A 15,291-nucleotide genomic window follows, 5' to 3' on the forward strand; every position below is an offset into this window, starting at 1 on the left:
CCCCCTCCTCCCGCGGTGGTACTGGCGGAGGGCGGAGGGATCTGGAGGCGGCGGAGGGAGACGTCATTGCAGGCTTGTTTGTGCAGTCTCGGCAGCGGCGGCGATTCACAGTGATTCGGCCGCTGCGCCGGGGGGTGGGGGGGCCGAACGGGACTCTTTTCTTTCAGACTGACCGCGGGGCAGCTGCGGAGCATGTCGACCCCGGCCCGTAGGAGGCTCATGCGGGATTTCAAGCGGTAAGGGCCCTCGCCTTAGTCCAATATGACGGCTCCTTCCCGATTCCGTAGGGCTGCAGGGCGGGGATCCGGGACATGTTCCCCTGTTGACCCTGACGGGGTGGACTGTGGGCCTGCGGGATCCGCGGCAGTCCCTGTTTACCGGCGGCTCCCTCTCCCTCGCCTGGTATCTCCTTTTGAGTAAAGGTGGTCGGTACTACTACCTCCTGCCCTTCCCCCAAAGGAAGGTGGCCATAGCTGGGCCTAAGTGTCCCCAAGGCCCACCTAGGCCAGATGCCGACGCCTCGTCTCCCGCCTGTGCCCTGCGGCGTCCCCTCCCCAGCCGGTGCGAGAGAGCTCCAGCTGAGGCTGGCGCCTCGCTTGGTGGACCAGTCCAGCTTTGTTACAGCGCCTCGCGGCCTCCCGTTTGGATTGGGGTTAGGGTGAATATTGTCCCATGTCCCTTCCCTTTCTGCAGTGATGAGGGTGGGGTCTGCTGCGCGAGGGCCGGAGGTGGTTAGCCCATCCCCCGAAACCCGACTCTGCCCCCGCCCACCTGGAAGGACCTTGAGAACTGGCTCGGGAAACCTGGACCGAGAGATGGCCACTCGTGCTGCCAGTGCCTTCTGGAACTGAGACCTGGCTGCCGAATAAAAGCCTATCTATAGCCTCCCTAGCCTGGAAAAATGCCTTCCGTCAGCCTGATGCTAATCTGATACTCCACCTGGGCCTCCTTTTGGAAAAGAGTAGTTTGTTGGGAAATACGGGGCTTAGAGGAAGAAAATGACCTCTTCCCTTCTCTTCCAGTTGTTTATCTTTCCTTGGAAACGTACAAGTGCATAAACAGTACCTGAAGTCCAGCGTCGAGATAGTCTTTAAGTTTTCTTTTTTGGCAAACCTGCGGTGATTGAGACAAATCTGTAACATAGAAACTTAGATTTGCCGCTCAGGAAGTAACCTTTTAACTTCGCCATTATAGAGCTCTGTGTGAGGCCCTTGGAAGCCATTGTCTTGGATCCTAGACATCATTTAATTCATTTGTTGCTGCTTTTAGCCACTTAAAAGTGGGAAGTCAAGTCAAGCAGTAAGTAGTTCCTGTAAGCCCAATCAGCGGCCTAATCTGCTTGAGGTTGACAAAACAATACACTTTTTTATGTGGACTGGTTGCCAAGTGCCTACCGTCTGAAAATAAAATATTTCGCGCGCATGTGTGTAATGGAGAGGTTTTGTTTTTTTAATCTGACAAAGAAGGATGCCCTTTTTTGGTGCAAAAGTCACCCAGGGCTTGAAGTCACTATATTTGATTAGCTCCGTGACTGAAACACAAATAAAACTTCTCAGTTACGTCCATTGCTATCTACTTGATTCTGAGTTGGTGGTTTTCCAAGGATTTCAGGTTACAAGAATTTAATGATGACGTCTTTGGAAGCTTTGTGAAGTCTCCTGGTCTGAGGTAGATTTGGCCTTTGAACAGTCTCTAAAATAGGCTGCTGGGAAAGCTAGCCGGAACTTCCGGCTACTTTAGAAAGCCACTGTCTGAAGCACACGGCATGAAGTAAAACTTGCTTTCTAGTTAAATTGAATGTGGGTTTAGTCATTTAGAGTATACAGAGATTGACTACGATTTTGTGTTGTGCATTGTCTGTGGTTAGGACTGGTGATCCTTGCATGATTAAGGTAGGAAAGTTGCAGGTTCTCTCTTTTTGGTTTGGTTTCTGTTTGTTTTTAGAGACAAGGTTTCTTTTTTGTTTGTTTGTTTTTCAAGACAAGGTTTCTCTGTGTAGCTTTGGATCCTGTCCTGGCACTACCTCTGTAGACCAGGCTGGTCTTGAACTCACAAAGATCAGCCTGCCCCTGTCAAGTGCTGGGATCAAAGGCATTTGTCACCATTGCTCAGCTTGTTTTTGTTTTTGGAGACAGGGTTTCTCTATGTAGCTCTTGCTGTCCTTGAATTCACCTGCCTCTACCTCCTGAGAGCTAGGTTTATAAAGGCATGTGCCACCACCACCCAGCATAAGCTGCTGGTTGACTAGCAGTAGTTTTTACTGCTAAGACTGTAACCCTTTGCAGTCTGGAAACGGGTTCTTCTTCAAGAGACCACATCTTAAATCTTGTTGTTTGAAGAGGGATGATCTCTTAGCCTTTTGGGCTTACAGATCACTTGTACCATTAATAAGTGTATTAACCTGGTTGATTTATTTAAGTTGTGGTTCATTCTGGCTCCAACAATAATAAGAAAGTCAATCTAGCCAGTCTCTCAGAGTAGGTTCAATAGACTTTGACCTTGGTGACCTTTATGTTTAACTCTGAAAATAACTGCTCTGGATTTCTAGATTGCAAGAGGACCCACCTGTGGGGGTCAGTGGTGCACCATCTGAAAACAACATCATGCAGTGGAACGCAGTTATATTTGGGTGAGTTGAAATAGTTACCGCATGATAGGTGTGTGGGGACTCTGTAAAGAAAGTAAGTACATAAGCACTAAGGTAGAGGCTGAGGTAGAATCTGAAACTCACTGGGTGCGGTGGGGTGGGGGTGGGTACCACTTCTTTTGAGAAGCTGGTATTGAACCCAGGGCCCCATGTGTGCCTGCTGACCGGTATTCCACCAACTAAGATGTACACCCAACCCCTGGAACATTTTAGAGTCTGGGACAGTTACAGAAAATTGGTTTGCTCCTTGCTATTTTATATATAGTTTTATTTGGTTTTCTTTCACTTGAGCCAGGGTGTTGAAATGTTGCCCAGGTTAATTTTGAACTGGGTTGCAGTGATCCTCTTGCTTTAGGCCATCAAGGAGCAGGGATTGTGGGAGTATGGCACTGTACCTTGCTGGCTATAGTATGGTTTTACAGCCACTCCAGGAAACTGGTGAAATGAGGGTTCAAAAGCTTTGAGTGAACCTGAGTGGTAGAAGGCTTGTCTACCATGCATATGGCCCCTGGTTTGATCCCCAACACCAAAAATAAGTACTTATTTTAAATTAAATGGAGTGATAAAGGAGAGGAAATGAATTAGCTCATGCAAAATGTGCCATGCAGGGAACTGTACAAAGGCTTGGAACCAAAATACTGAGAATTTTGCTGTGAAAAGAATTTCAGCTAAAAATCATCTATATGTTGAGAGGAAATGTTTCAGAAGTAGTTTACTTTGCTTGATGGTAGGATTGAACTGGTGTACTTTATACATTGTAGGCAAATGCTTCGTCACCAAGCTACACTCAGCCCCTTTAAAAATTTATTTTGAGTTGGACTGTCAACAAGGGTTGGGGTGCAACCCTTTGATTCAGCAGTTGGTGACTAAGGTGTCCAAGACAAAAATGCAAAAAGGTCTCCACAAATTTCCTAGATTGTTCTTAGGATTCTCTTGCCTCAATCTCCCCAGTGCTGGGATCACAGAAATGAGCCACCATACTTAATACTTCCTTAAATTCTTGTTTATTATTATCATCATTTCTTTGTGTGTATGTGTATGACTGTACTGTACTCATAGCAGTACAGTGTACACTCTAGCCCACAGCACTCAATGTAAAGGTAAGGTGGCAACTGTTAGGTCACTTCTCCCCCCTCTATCATTGGGTTACAGGTTTAGCATGGCAAGCACTCTTACTTGCTGAACCTTCTTCCTACATATCCTTTTTGATTTAAAACTTAATTTTTGATTGTGTGTGTCTGGTGATGTGTGGAATTGTGGGAATTTGCCACTACAGTTGGAATGATTTTCCAGTCATCAGGTAATTGATTAAATTACCTGGGTTTGAAGGGAGTGTCATGACAAGAGAGCAGGTGCCAGTGGAAGATGGGCAGGTTGGGGTGGGAGAGTTAGATTTCCTGAAGCTGTAGTTAAAAGTTGTGGGCTGCCTGATATGGGTGCTGGGAACCAAAGTCCTGTAGGAGTTTCAAATACTCTGAACTACTGAGCCATCTTAGAAGAGTCTATGGGAGACTGGGAGTGTGACTCAGTAGGTGGAGTGCTTGCTCCGCCCTCCTGAAGCCCTGGGCTCAGTCATATCTGTCAGCTTGGAAGGCTGAGGCAGAAGGATCACAAATCAAAAGCCAACTTGTCTCAAGAAAATCAAAATAGTGAGGTGTACTGGCTCATGCTTATAAACCCTAGCACTCAGGAATCTGAGGCAGGGGGATTGGTGCAGGGTCAGGCCAGCCTGGGATATGATACCCCCCCCCCCTTTTTTTTTTTCCTGTATGTCTGTATGGCACAGAAAATTCTAGTTTGAGACAGGGTCTTGCCAGGTTGCCCAGGCTGGTCTCGTACTCACTGTGTATGCCAGGCAGGCCTCAAACTTGACATCCTCCTGCTTCAGTCTCTTGATTATCTGGGATTACAAGTGTGTGGCACCATGTCCACCTGTATACTGTTGTATTGGGTTTTGGTTTTTTTGAGATAGTTTCTTTATGTAGTCCCAGCTGTCCTGGAACTTACTTCTTAAACCAGGCTGGCCTCAAACTCAGAGACCCATGTATCTCTCTGATTAAAGGTGTGTGCCTCAATCATCCAGCTGCATTGTATTCTTTTTTGCATCAAAATCATAGACAATTTTGTTGAGTAAAATTATCCTTTGGTGGGGAGAAAAACTTAAACTTTAAAAGTCATTTCTGCTCTGTCAGGAAAAAGCTAAGACTGTATGTTGGCCTAAGTGATGGTGTTTGTATACCTCTCCTGGTAGCTGAATATCTGCAGTCTTTTCTCGTTTCTCAGTTTATCCTTTCCCTCCTTGAAGACAGAAAAAACAGTAAAAATTTGCTTTTAATCAGTAATCTTCTTGTTTTCAGACCAGAAGGGACACCCTTTGAAGATGGTGAGTAACACTTCATTATTTTCTATATGATATTAGAAGGGTGCTTTTACGTCAGATTTGAATACCAACACACCTATTTGAAATCAGATTTTACTCTTAATGAACTCTAGGAATGTTAAGCAGGCTAATGAAAATTTATAATAGACAAGGATCTTTTTCTACAAATCAGCTTGAACACCTCTGTCACCAGTTTCCTATGTAACATGAGTTGCCTGTAACACTATAGGACTAGGTAGTGGGTCTGTGTTACGGATAGTTTATATTGGACAGGTGTTCCTGAGGTAATACCAAGAGGGTAATTGTAATTTTCTACTTTGTTATCTGCATTGATTACGGTTTTGTGATAAAAACTTTTCATTTTGTCTTTTTTCCCTAGTGCTAGGGATCAAACCTGGAGCTTTGTGTGTTGCAAGCAAGCACTCTGCTGTTAAGCTCCCTGAGTCTTGAATCCGTGGCTGCCAGTAGCTTCACTGCTTAGCCTGTAGCACCCAAAGCATACTGCAGTAATTTGCATCTCAAGTTGGGTATATGTGTAGGAGCCAGGAAAATGGGAGACTGGTTTTAATCTGTAATCACAGATTTATTAAATTGATTTTAAACAGGTACTTAAAGATTTTCCCTAATTATAGAGGATTTTTAAAAATTAAACAGCTTTGCCGTAATTATCAAAATGACTTCAGAATTTATTAACACATTTGGCAATAATGACTGTGCACTATTTGTCCAGGGATAACCTGAAAGTCTACTAAGCAAGTGATAATGTACTTGGACTCTGGAATATTATTGAAGAATAATAAGGCCAATTCACTGTAGAAGAATCTAGATTTGTATTTGAGATGGATTTCACTGTAGCCCCTTCTGTTGGCCTGAACTCAGAAAATCTTCCTGCCTCTGCCCTCTGAGTGCTAGGATTATCCTTTCTTACTAAATATGTGGGTATAAGGACTCCAAGGAGGTCCTGGATGACTATAGCAGGCTTTATTTTATTTTATTTTATTTTTTTTTTTTTTGCTATCTCAGGACTTCTTGGTTATGTTGAATCCACAAGCCCATTAGGGTGTCTGAGTCCCCTTTCAGGAGACTGTGACCAGCTGTCTTGATACCAGTGCTTGTTGACCTTTGCATTGCTGATATAGAAACAGTCTAAGCTAGACCTGTACCTAGGTAGTTGGGCATTTAAGGATAAGTTGAGATTTCTACCCATACTATACTAAGGGTCGCTGTGTTCCTTGCATGTTAAAATGTCTTGGCAACAGTTGAAATTGCTATAGTCATTAAATTTGGACCTCTCAGTCTGATCCTTAATGTTGTGCGTGATGAAGGGACATAACAAAAATACTTCTGCAGTTGAGTCAGTTACAGCTTGGGCTGCTGGCTTTTTCATGGAACATGTTTACTTGAAAGAGTGACTGACAGGCCTAGAGAAGTAACTGGGTGGTGGAGAGTGTGCCCGGCATGGCCTTGGGTCTAGTCTCTAGCATTGTCAAAGAATGACTAAAGCAAAACAAAAACTAGCCAAAGTACAGCAGAGTTTAATGTAATTGAGTACAGAAAATTTATTGATAAGATTTTAGATGTGCCATTGTAACAAACCTTTAGAAAAAAATCTTGTGCAATATCAAACCAGTCCAGTTGTCTAATAGGGCTATACAATTTTTTAGTTACATATTGTGTGAGGCCAGATTTTCTTCATGTACGATACCTCAACCAAACAACGTATTGCAATAGATTGCATATAGATAAAAGAACCCAGCTGTCTTTGTTAAACCTTAAAGAGAATTGTAAAAATGAATAGTGGTGTGCCTGTTGCTAGTATGTCTTTATTTAGGTAGGTTATTTAACATGTCTCACTCATACTAGCTCTCACTTTATAGACCAGTCTGGCCTTGAACTCACCTCCTTCTACCTTCCAGCGGCTCAGTTACTCTGCTTTAGTAGCTGGAGAATGACACTGTGTGCTAGCTCTCTTCACTCAGCCCACATTGCTCCAACCTCTTCCCACTTTGATACAAGGTACTGCAGAGTTGCTCAGGCTGTCTTAGAACTTTAGATCCTCTTGTCTCAGCTGCCTGAGTAGCCAAAATTACAATATTTCCTATGCACCCTACCCCAGGCCTTGTACCTGCTCACTAGGCAAGTGTGCTACCACTGAGCTATGTTCCCAGCTGTCAAGTCATAATTTCTACAGCAGGTACCAGTAGGTATCACCAACAGCTTATCGGAGGCTATCTATGCAGAAACACAAGAGCTGGTTGTTTAAATCTGAGATTTTTGCAGCCACTATTTTAATTAAATGTTGCTTTTAAAAACATTTTAGCTGGGCGAGGGTGGAACATGCCTTTAATCCCAGTGCTCAGGAGGCAGAGGCAGGTGGATCTCTGTGAGTTTAAGGCCAAACTGGTCTGCAGCATCGAGTTCCAAGACAGCCAGGGCTGTTACACAGAAAAACCCTACCTCAAAAAAACTAACATTTTGGAAATCAGAAAGTGGTAATGATTGAACCACAAAATTGTTTTCTGATTGTTCTGCCACTTGGTACTATCTGACTGTTGGAGTTCTTATGTCTGTTACCATGGTAAATTACGGTGTAACTGCTGTTCTGTACACCTCAGTTTCATGAATCTACTTCTTGCCCATAGTGAGATTAATACCCTAAGTGGTTCTGAGACCAAAAAGCTTAACTATCACATACTTTTGCTTAAAATAGTATATGGTCTAGCTGTTTTTATAATTGCAGAAATGAAAATGTAAACTTGAAATATGTAAGGGCTGGAAGTGTAGGTCAGCGAAGAGTGTATACTTGAGATATATATGAGGCCCTGGGTTTGGTCCTCAGCATAGTAGTTAAGGCTAACTTCACGGTCTCAGTTACCTCTTTATTTATTTACACACACACACACACACACACACACACACACACACACACACACACACACACGAAATAGGACTTAGCTTTGTTTGGCTTCTATCTTTAGCCTCTAACCCAAATTTCCAACCAATAGCAACAACAAAAAGAAATGAAATGGAGATTGTGTTCCAAATCTATGATGAGTAAACATGTAAACTATCCAATTTGTTTTTTAGCATGTTCAAATGAAGGAGACAGACCTACCTTTCCCATCAGCAACCAGGCCCTTTGCCAGGTGGTAGTCAGCTCTCTTAGAATCCATTGGCACCCTTTTTTTTTTTTTAAGCGCCCCCTCCCCATTCCTTGTGTTGGGCAACATACCTCAGGCATGTCAACTAAGTGCTTTTTCACTAAGCTACCCTAGTCCATTAGTGACTTTGGGGGGGGAGCACCCTCCTTTTAAGCTGTCAAAAACAAAACAAAACTTAATAATTTTAGTAGTTAGGGCCCAGTTACCTTTCAAAAAATGATTCAGGACTGATGAGATAGCTCAATGGATAAAGGAACTTGCCTCACAAATCCTGACAACCTAAGTTTGACTCCCAGAACTCTGGTGAAGGTAGGAGGAACGAACTAACTTCAAAACAAAGTTGACTTCTGGCCTCCACACACAAACCCTGGTGTGATGCCCATCTGCACACATAAATCATACACCTTAGTCAGCCAGATATGACTATTACCGCTTCTACACTTGTGTAGTAGCCCATGAAAAGTACTTGTCCTCCAAGTACTTGCCAGCCTCACTTGTCCACAGTCTAACACAGAAGTATGTTAGATATTTTATATGCTAAACCAGAGTTCTCTGGCTAATGTGTGGTTATGCGAAATCTGATAGGAAATTAAGAATTATTTGATGAAGATGTTTAAAAGTAATGTTTGTCTTACTGTGATTTGGTTTGTTTTCTACCTAGGTACTTTTAAACTAGTAATAGAATTTTCTGAAGAATATCCAAATAAACCACCAACCGTTAGGTTCTTATCCAAAATGTTTCATCCAAATGGTAAGTGACAACTTCTTAGGTTTTGTCAGTAATGGGATGAGTTCATGGGAGGCTTTGTCCCTTCCCTTGGATGTGTCTTATTCTTACAGTTTGGCCTATCTTCAGATACTGGTTACATGTGTGAGGTAAAGTAATTGTAATAACATCTGAATTAAAAGTCATAAACATCCATTTGCTTAATAAAAATTTCACCTGAAATTTGGCTTTTATAAACCACATTTGAGCCAGACGGTGGGCAATCAGGAGTTTAAGGTCATTCTCAGCTACTTAGCAACTTCAAAGCCAGCCTGGATTTGATGAGACTCTGTCTTCCAAAATAAAAATACAGATTTTAGGGTCTTGAAAATGGCTCAGAAGGTAAAGGTGCCTTGCCATCAAGTCTGACAGTCTGAGTTCAATCCTCAAGACTCCCATGATAGAACCAATTCCTATAGATAGTCCTCTGACCTCTATACATGTTACTTGAGCACCCATGTACATGTGTGCACACTCAATGAGTAAAAAGCTCATATAGTCAGGCTAGCTTTCATTTTGATGTATATTCAAGGATGACCTTGATCTCAGGATCTCCTGGTTTCGTCTCTATGTCCAGATGCCACCACACCAGTTTATGTGACACTAGGGAATCAAACTCAAAGTTTACACAATAGGCAAACATTCTACACACTGGACTACATCCTCAATCCTGGGTTGGTACATTCGTACGTACATACATACATACAAGTGTGTGTACCATTCTAATTCTTCATTTTATTTCTAGGATTTCTCTTGTGTAGCCATGGTTGTCCTGGAACTTGCTTTGTAGACCAGGCTGGCCTTGAATTCAGAATCCACATGCCTCTGCTTCCCGAGTGTTGGAACTAAAGGCATGCACCACCACATCTGGCCTACTTGTCCATTTTAATTACACAATTTAGTGGAGTTTTGGTATAGTCACAGACACAGTAAAACCATCACAATGGCCAATTTCCCTTTCTTTTGTGAGATAACAGTCTGGACATTTTGTGTTAATGGATTCTTTAGCACATGGCCCTTACTGACTTTCACCTACATGAACCTTTTGATTTGTCTGTTGTAGTTGAATTGCATCTCCATCTTTGTAGCTGTTCTTTGTCTCTATTGCTTGAATAATATTTTATTAACTAGATAGCTTCTGTTTACCTCTTGATCAATTGATGGACATTTTTATTTTTTGGCTTGGGGTGTGACATTTGATTCTAAGACAGATGAGAAGTGACTGACTTCTATTTTCAGGCCAAAAGATCTGGACTGAGGTTAACTGTTAGTAATACTGAGCACCCAGAGAGCAGAGAGCAAGGTAGTGTAGATACTGTTGCCCAGAGATGAATAATGGGGATAGAAAGAAGAGAAACCCTAGGATGGTGGCCTGAGCAAAGACATGCGTGTGTGCATGCATGAGCGCTCTCGCTTGCGCTCTCTCTCTCTCTCTCTCTCTCATACTCACCTCACACTCCTTAACCCTGTTGCTATGGAGGATATCATGTTTCTGGGTTTTCCAGTTTGGCAATATTGCCAGGAGTAGAGGAGCGTGATTATAAGCAGCATGTTTATAAGCCCAACACTTGGGAGGTAGAGAGAGGCAGGAGGATCAGAAGCTCAGTGCTGTTCTATGCTCCATAGCAGGCCTGGGCTACGAGACTCTAGAAGAGTACATTGGCAATATTTGTAACATTGGCCTAAGAGGGTAGAAAGTGAGTTCCAGGTAGTGAAAGTTTCAGTGCATGTTAACTTCCTTGCCTTTTTCTTCCACTTGTGTGTTACCAGAGGTTGGGGTTGGGGATATTACTAAGAAGGGTAAAGGTCAGCTTCAGTCTTAGCTGCTGATATTTTGACATAATTTTGCAAATATTTGTTAATTCATTTACTAAAAGTGAAGGTACTTACATACTTTTTAAAAAAACAAAAATATGCAACTGTTGTATGTCATTGTTAAACTTTTTTAGGCAAGGGCAAGCCGGTTTACATAATTACAGGCTAACCAGAGCTACATAGTAAGAACATGTGTATAAACAAAAACCTTTTTTTTTTTTTTTCATGAGAAACACAATAGCTAAATGCCATTTATGATGACTATACTACCCAGTTTTTGTCCCTGAGTCTAAATGCTGCACCTGTACCTCCCAGCAGGAGTGTGCTGCTGTTTAGCCAGAATTTTTTTTTTTTTTTTTTTTTTGAGCCACAAGGGAGTTTACTGTTTTTCTCTAATAGATTATGTCATTGTAAACATCCTACAAATACATGTTTTTGATTTGATACTCTTCTGAGAATAATCTCCAGGAGTGGGGTTTTTTAAGAGTTCTGTTTGAAGAAAAAAAAAAAAAAACTCTGTTTGAGACTTAAGAAGGTTGGGGTAGTTTTGTGTGGTTGCTGGGAAGTGCTGTACACATGTGAAACAGGCATTCTACCACTGAACTACAACCTTGGACCCAAAATGGAGTGATTAATGTATGTTGTGCTTTGGAAAATCTCCCCCCTCGGCCTTGTGAAGTGAGACTGACATGACTTTGTAGAACAAGTTTCCCTATGAGATGGAAAGTTTAGTTACTGCCTGACATTAAGAAATCTGACTTGGTCAGGTATTGTGTGCTGACATGTTCTCTTAACTAGGTTGTGAAGTGCTGGTGACTAACTTCAGTGTTGTCTTTACAGTGTATGCTGATGGTAGCATATGTTTAGATATCCTGCAGAATCGATGGAGTCCCACATATGATGTCTCTTCCATCTTAACTTCAATTCAGGTATGTGTGTGTTCAGAAGCATCACAACTCCAAATTCTGTGGGTCCTCACCAGTTACTTCGAGCAGTCTAAAGACCAAGGAAGCAAACTGCCAGCCATTGCCTAGGAGCTAATGCAGCACTCAGACAGGAACCCTGGGCTGGTCTTCACTTAGTGTTAGTTGACATATAAGGTCTAATCCACAAACTTGTTTCCTCTGGTGGTGGTGTCTATTGTTCCCTAGGCTGTCCCATGGGTGACTTTAAACCTCTGATCCTCCTGTCACCATATCTAGTCACAACTTGTTAGTCCTGTGCTACACGTTCTCATGGGTCAGACCTAGTTTAATGAGAAGTTAATATTGCTTAGAAACCCACAGGGGCCTCTAGCCACTGCCATGTCTCATCCAGGAAAGTCTGTAAAGAGGGGCAGTAACAGTTTGCCAGGAATGGGCAGGCTGTGGGGCTGTGCTGACTAGAGGGGAGCAAAATTTATGTCCATCTTTATGAACCTTTTACTCTACTGTTGGTTTGGCTCATCTCTAGAGAACATCATGTTTCATACTGTGTCATTGTTCCTGTTCATACCTGTTTCCCCACTACCTGTCTTCCTGCTTCTCCTTTGTCCATCTGTCCCATCCTTGTGTGTAGTTTCCTCCTCCCCCCCATAGAGCACCCACTCCACTGCTGCCATAGTCCATTCCAGTTTCCATGTTCCATGTATTTAAAGATATATTCCACATAGAATATACCTACATAGAAGAGCAACCATTGTCCTTAGGTTGCTTCCCGCTCTTCTCTTCCCGCTTTGGTCAACTTTACTATTTTATTCCCTCCCTGCTAAACATAGAGGTATTTTATTTATCAAAGGAGCAAGGTTTGCCTACAGATTTGCAGGGTAAACCTCAATAATGTTTAGGCCTGGGGGTGTGCTTAGGAGTAAAGCACTTTGATGGGAGATGTCATTCTGTACATGTTTCTCATACTGGTTAATAATAAAGCACTGTTGGCCAATAGGAAAGGAAGATAGGAGGGACTAGGAGACAAGGAGGAAATAGGAAGTAGTAAGGAGGAGTCAAGATGGAGAGTCAGGAGGGAGCTGGACGCCAGCCGCCTCCCCGGTAAGAGAAGGCCATGTGAAAATACATAGATCAGCAGAAATGGGTTAATAATTAAAGGCAGAGCCTTTAAGAAACAAGTAACCGGGCCAACAGTATTGTATCAAATACAGAGTCTCTGTGCATTATTTGGGGCTGGCATGGCGGTGGAACAAGAGCAGGACAAGACCAGCGGTGGCGGGCGAAAAACCCATACTCCTTACAGCACTTAACTAGCATGCTGGAGACCTGAGCACCTCCAAAAAAATGACAGTAACAGTAAAAAAACTAAATGAAAATAACAGCTACTGAGATATTTACAGGTGTTAGAGCCTAACCAAGTTAAACTGTTTATTTCCTAGTGAGGAAGTTCTAATATTCTAATGAAGGCTGATATCCTTGAAGTGGGAGGTCTCAAGGCAACTGGGAATTGTTTTGGAAGCTTATGTTCTTTAACAGCAGAAACCTGTTTCATGCCATTTTTGAAGATTTTGAGACCTAAAACATGACATGGGAACTTCGAATTCTGTCCTTTTGAGTAATTTTTTTGTCCTCATCTGAGTCCTATTAATAGACATATAACTGAAAAGCATTTTCCTTCTCTCTTCTAGTCTCTGTTGGATGAACCGAATCCAAACAGTCCAGCAAATAGCCAAGCAGCACAGCTTTATCAGGAAAATAAACGGGAATATGAGAAGAGAGTTTCGGCCATTGTTGAGCAGAGTTGGAATGATTCATAATAGACACCTGGTCTGTTCATCTTTTCATTATTGTTGTGTATAATTTACCTCCCAGTAGAAAGGCTAGCAAGTTTTAAGTGCCACGGGTTTTAAGGATTCTGCAGAGAAAAAAGAAAAAGTCCTTCAGTTTAGAACCTACAAAAGCTTGTGTATCTTGATTAATGTACTTTTTATTGCATGGTGTGAACTAAGTTATTGCTGCATAAATTTGTAATATATCCTGTTTGTATTTTTTTCCAAGTGTATAATGTTGGTGTGGAGTTTTCATGACAGAATATACACATTTTGTAAATCTGTACTTTTTTCAAATATTGAATGCCTTATTTTTGAATTCTTTAGATTTTTAAATTGGAGAAAAGCACTTAAAGTTTTTTATATATGAATATTACATGTAAAGCTGTTAAAATACATAACTTCAGTGCAAGAGACTTTGTCACTTATTTCCTTATCTGTGCAGGAGGGACTGAGAAGTCTCTAGCTCTCCGCCAGTCGAGAGCTTCATTTCCAACTGCAGAAGATCATACTTCTATTTTATCAAGAAAGTCTGCAAATTTGAGTCTAAAACCAATTCTGATCTCCGGCTTTATTTTGAATGTACTTATGTTAGTTCAGTTGAGTAATTACAGACTTACTGGTCTAATTCTGTCCAGCTCTGTATTTGGGCCACTTGTTAACGTGTGTTTCTCATGTTAAACTGTACCTGTTGTGATTTCACAATTGGCACCTCGGCCACGAGCAGAGCTGATTGTTGTGTGGCAGCACCTTCACAGGCTTTTGATTAAGAAGAAAGTAAAACCATCACCCTTTACCAGACGCCGTGCCGCAGTATTAGCAATGGCCGGTTGTGTTGGTTTCAGCAAGGTAGAGATTTGGAAGGAATCTTGGTGTAACTTGAATATTTGCAAACTACCTTTTAATGCAGCTGTGCGCTACCTGTTTATTCTGGAACTGTTCAGCACCAGGGCCTGCCGAGTTGCTTCTGACCTCCTCAGTTGTATACAAGTTGTACTGCATCTTAGTTTACTGGATAGATTTAAAACACAGTATTGTAGAAAGCTAATACAAAGCTATCCTATGCCTTCAAATAGTATAGAAAATGGAAAATATACAAGTAAATTCTGTTGAACCACTTGTGTAGTCTCTCTAGTAGTTGAAACAGCTATAGCAGTGAGCCTGAGTTTCTTGTCATCCATATCTTCTAGAGCTGTGCTCTGGTAGCCTCTCTGTTGGAAAATTGGGTTGCAGAATGACCCAGCAAAACTGGGATGGATAAGCACTGATACCTCCCTTCAGAAGTATTACTCTGAGGGGCTGAAGAGATGGTTCAGTGGTTAATAGCATCTACTGTCTCTACAAGAACCCAAGCTCATTTTCCTACACCCACAGCTCCTTGTAACTCCAGGAGGATCCAAAGTTTCTGATCTCCTTAGACACTAGCACTCACATACACAGACACATACATAATTAATACCCCCCCCCAAAGAAAAAACTATTTAAGCAGAGCATGGTGGCACATACCCTTGGGAGGCTAGGGAGATGGGTTTGAGCCTGGTCTACATAGTGAGTCCCAAGCGTGATACCTCTTCCATTTAGATCTAAAACAATTTATTTCTCTCCAGTGACCCAGATAGTAAATAAGCAATACCTGTGAGGGACTCTCCTATTTAGCTAAACACCATCCTTGATAACTGTGTCAGCACTGGATTTATTCTTTCTTTTTTAGCTTTGGTCTTTTGGGATAGGTTATCTCTGTGTAGCTTTGGAGCTTCTCCTGGAACT

General features: G+C 42.1%; 1 protein-coding gene across 1 annotated transcript; it reads left to right on the top strand.

Moving 5' to 3' along the window:
- The first annotated feature begins 173 nt into the window (after positions 1–173).
- On the top strand, positions 174–14,641 carry Ube2b (ubiquitin conjugating enzyme E2 B). The gene is made up of 6 exons (XM_051180752.1): positions 174–236; positions 2,549–2,629; positions 5,005–5,030; positions 8,850–8,939; positions 11,610–11,698; positions 13,384–14,641. The coding sequence occupies exons 1-6, from the start codon at positions 193–195 to the stop codon at positions 13,510–13,512; spliced, it is 459 nt and encodes a 152-aa protein (XP_051036709.1). The 5' UTR covers positions 174–192; the 3' UTR covers positions 13,513–14,641.
- Positions 14,642–15,291: the final 650 nt, after the last annotated feature.

This window comes from Phodopus roborovskii, unplaced genomic scaffold, assembly GCF_943737965.1.
Source record: "Phodopus roborovskii unplaced genomic scaffold, PHOROB, whole genome shotgun sequence".
NCBI classification, from domain to species: Eukaryota; Metazoa; Chordata; class Mammalia; order Rodentia; family Cricetidae; genus Phodopus; species Phodopus roborovskii.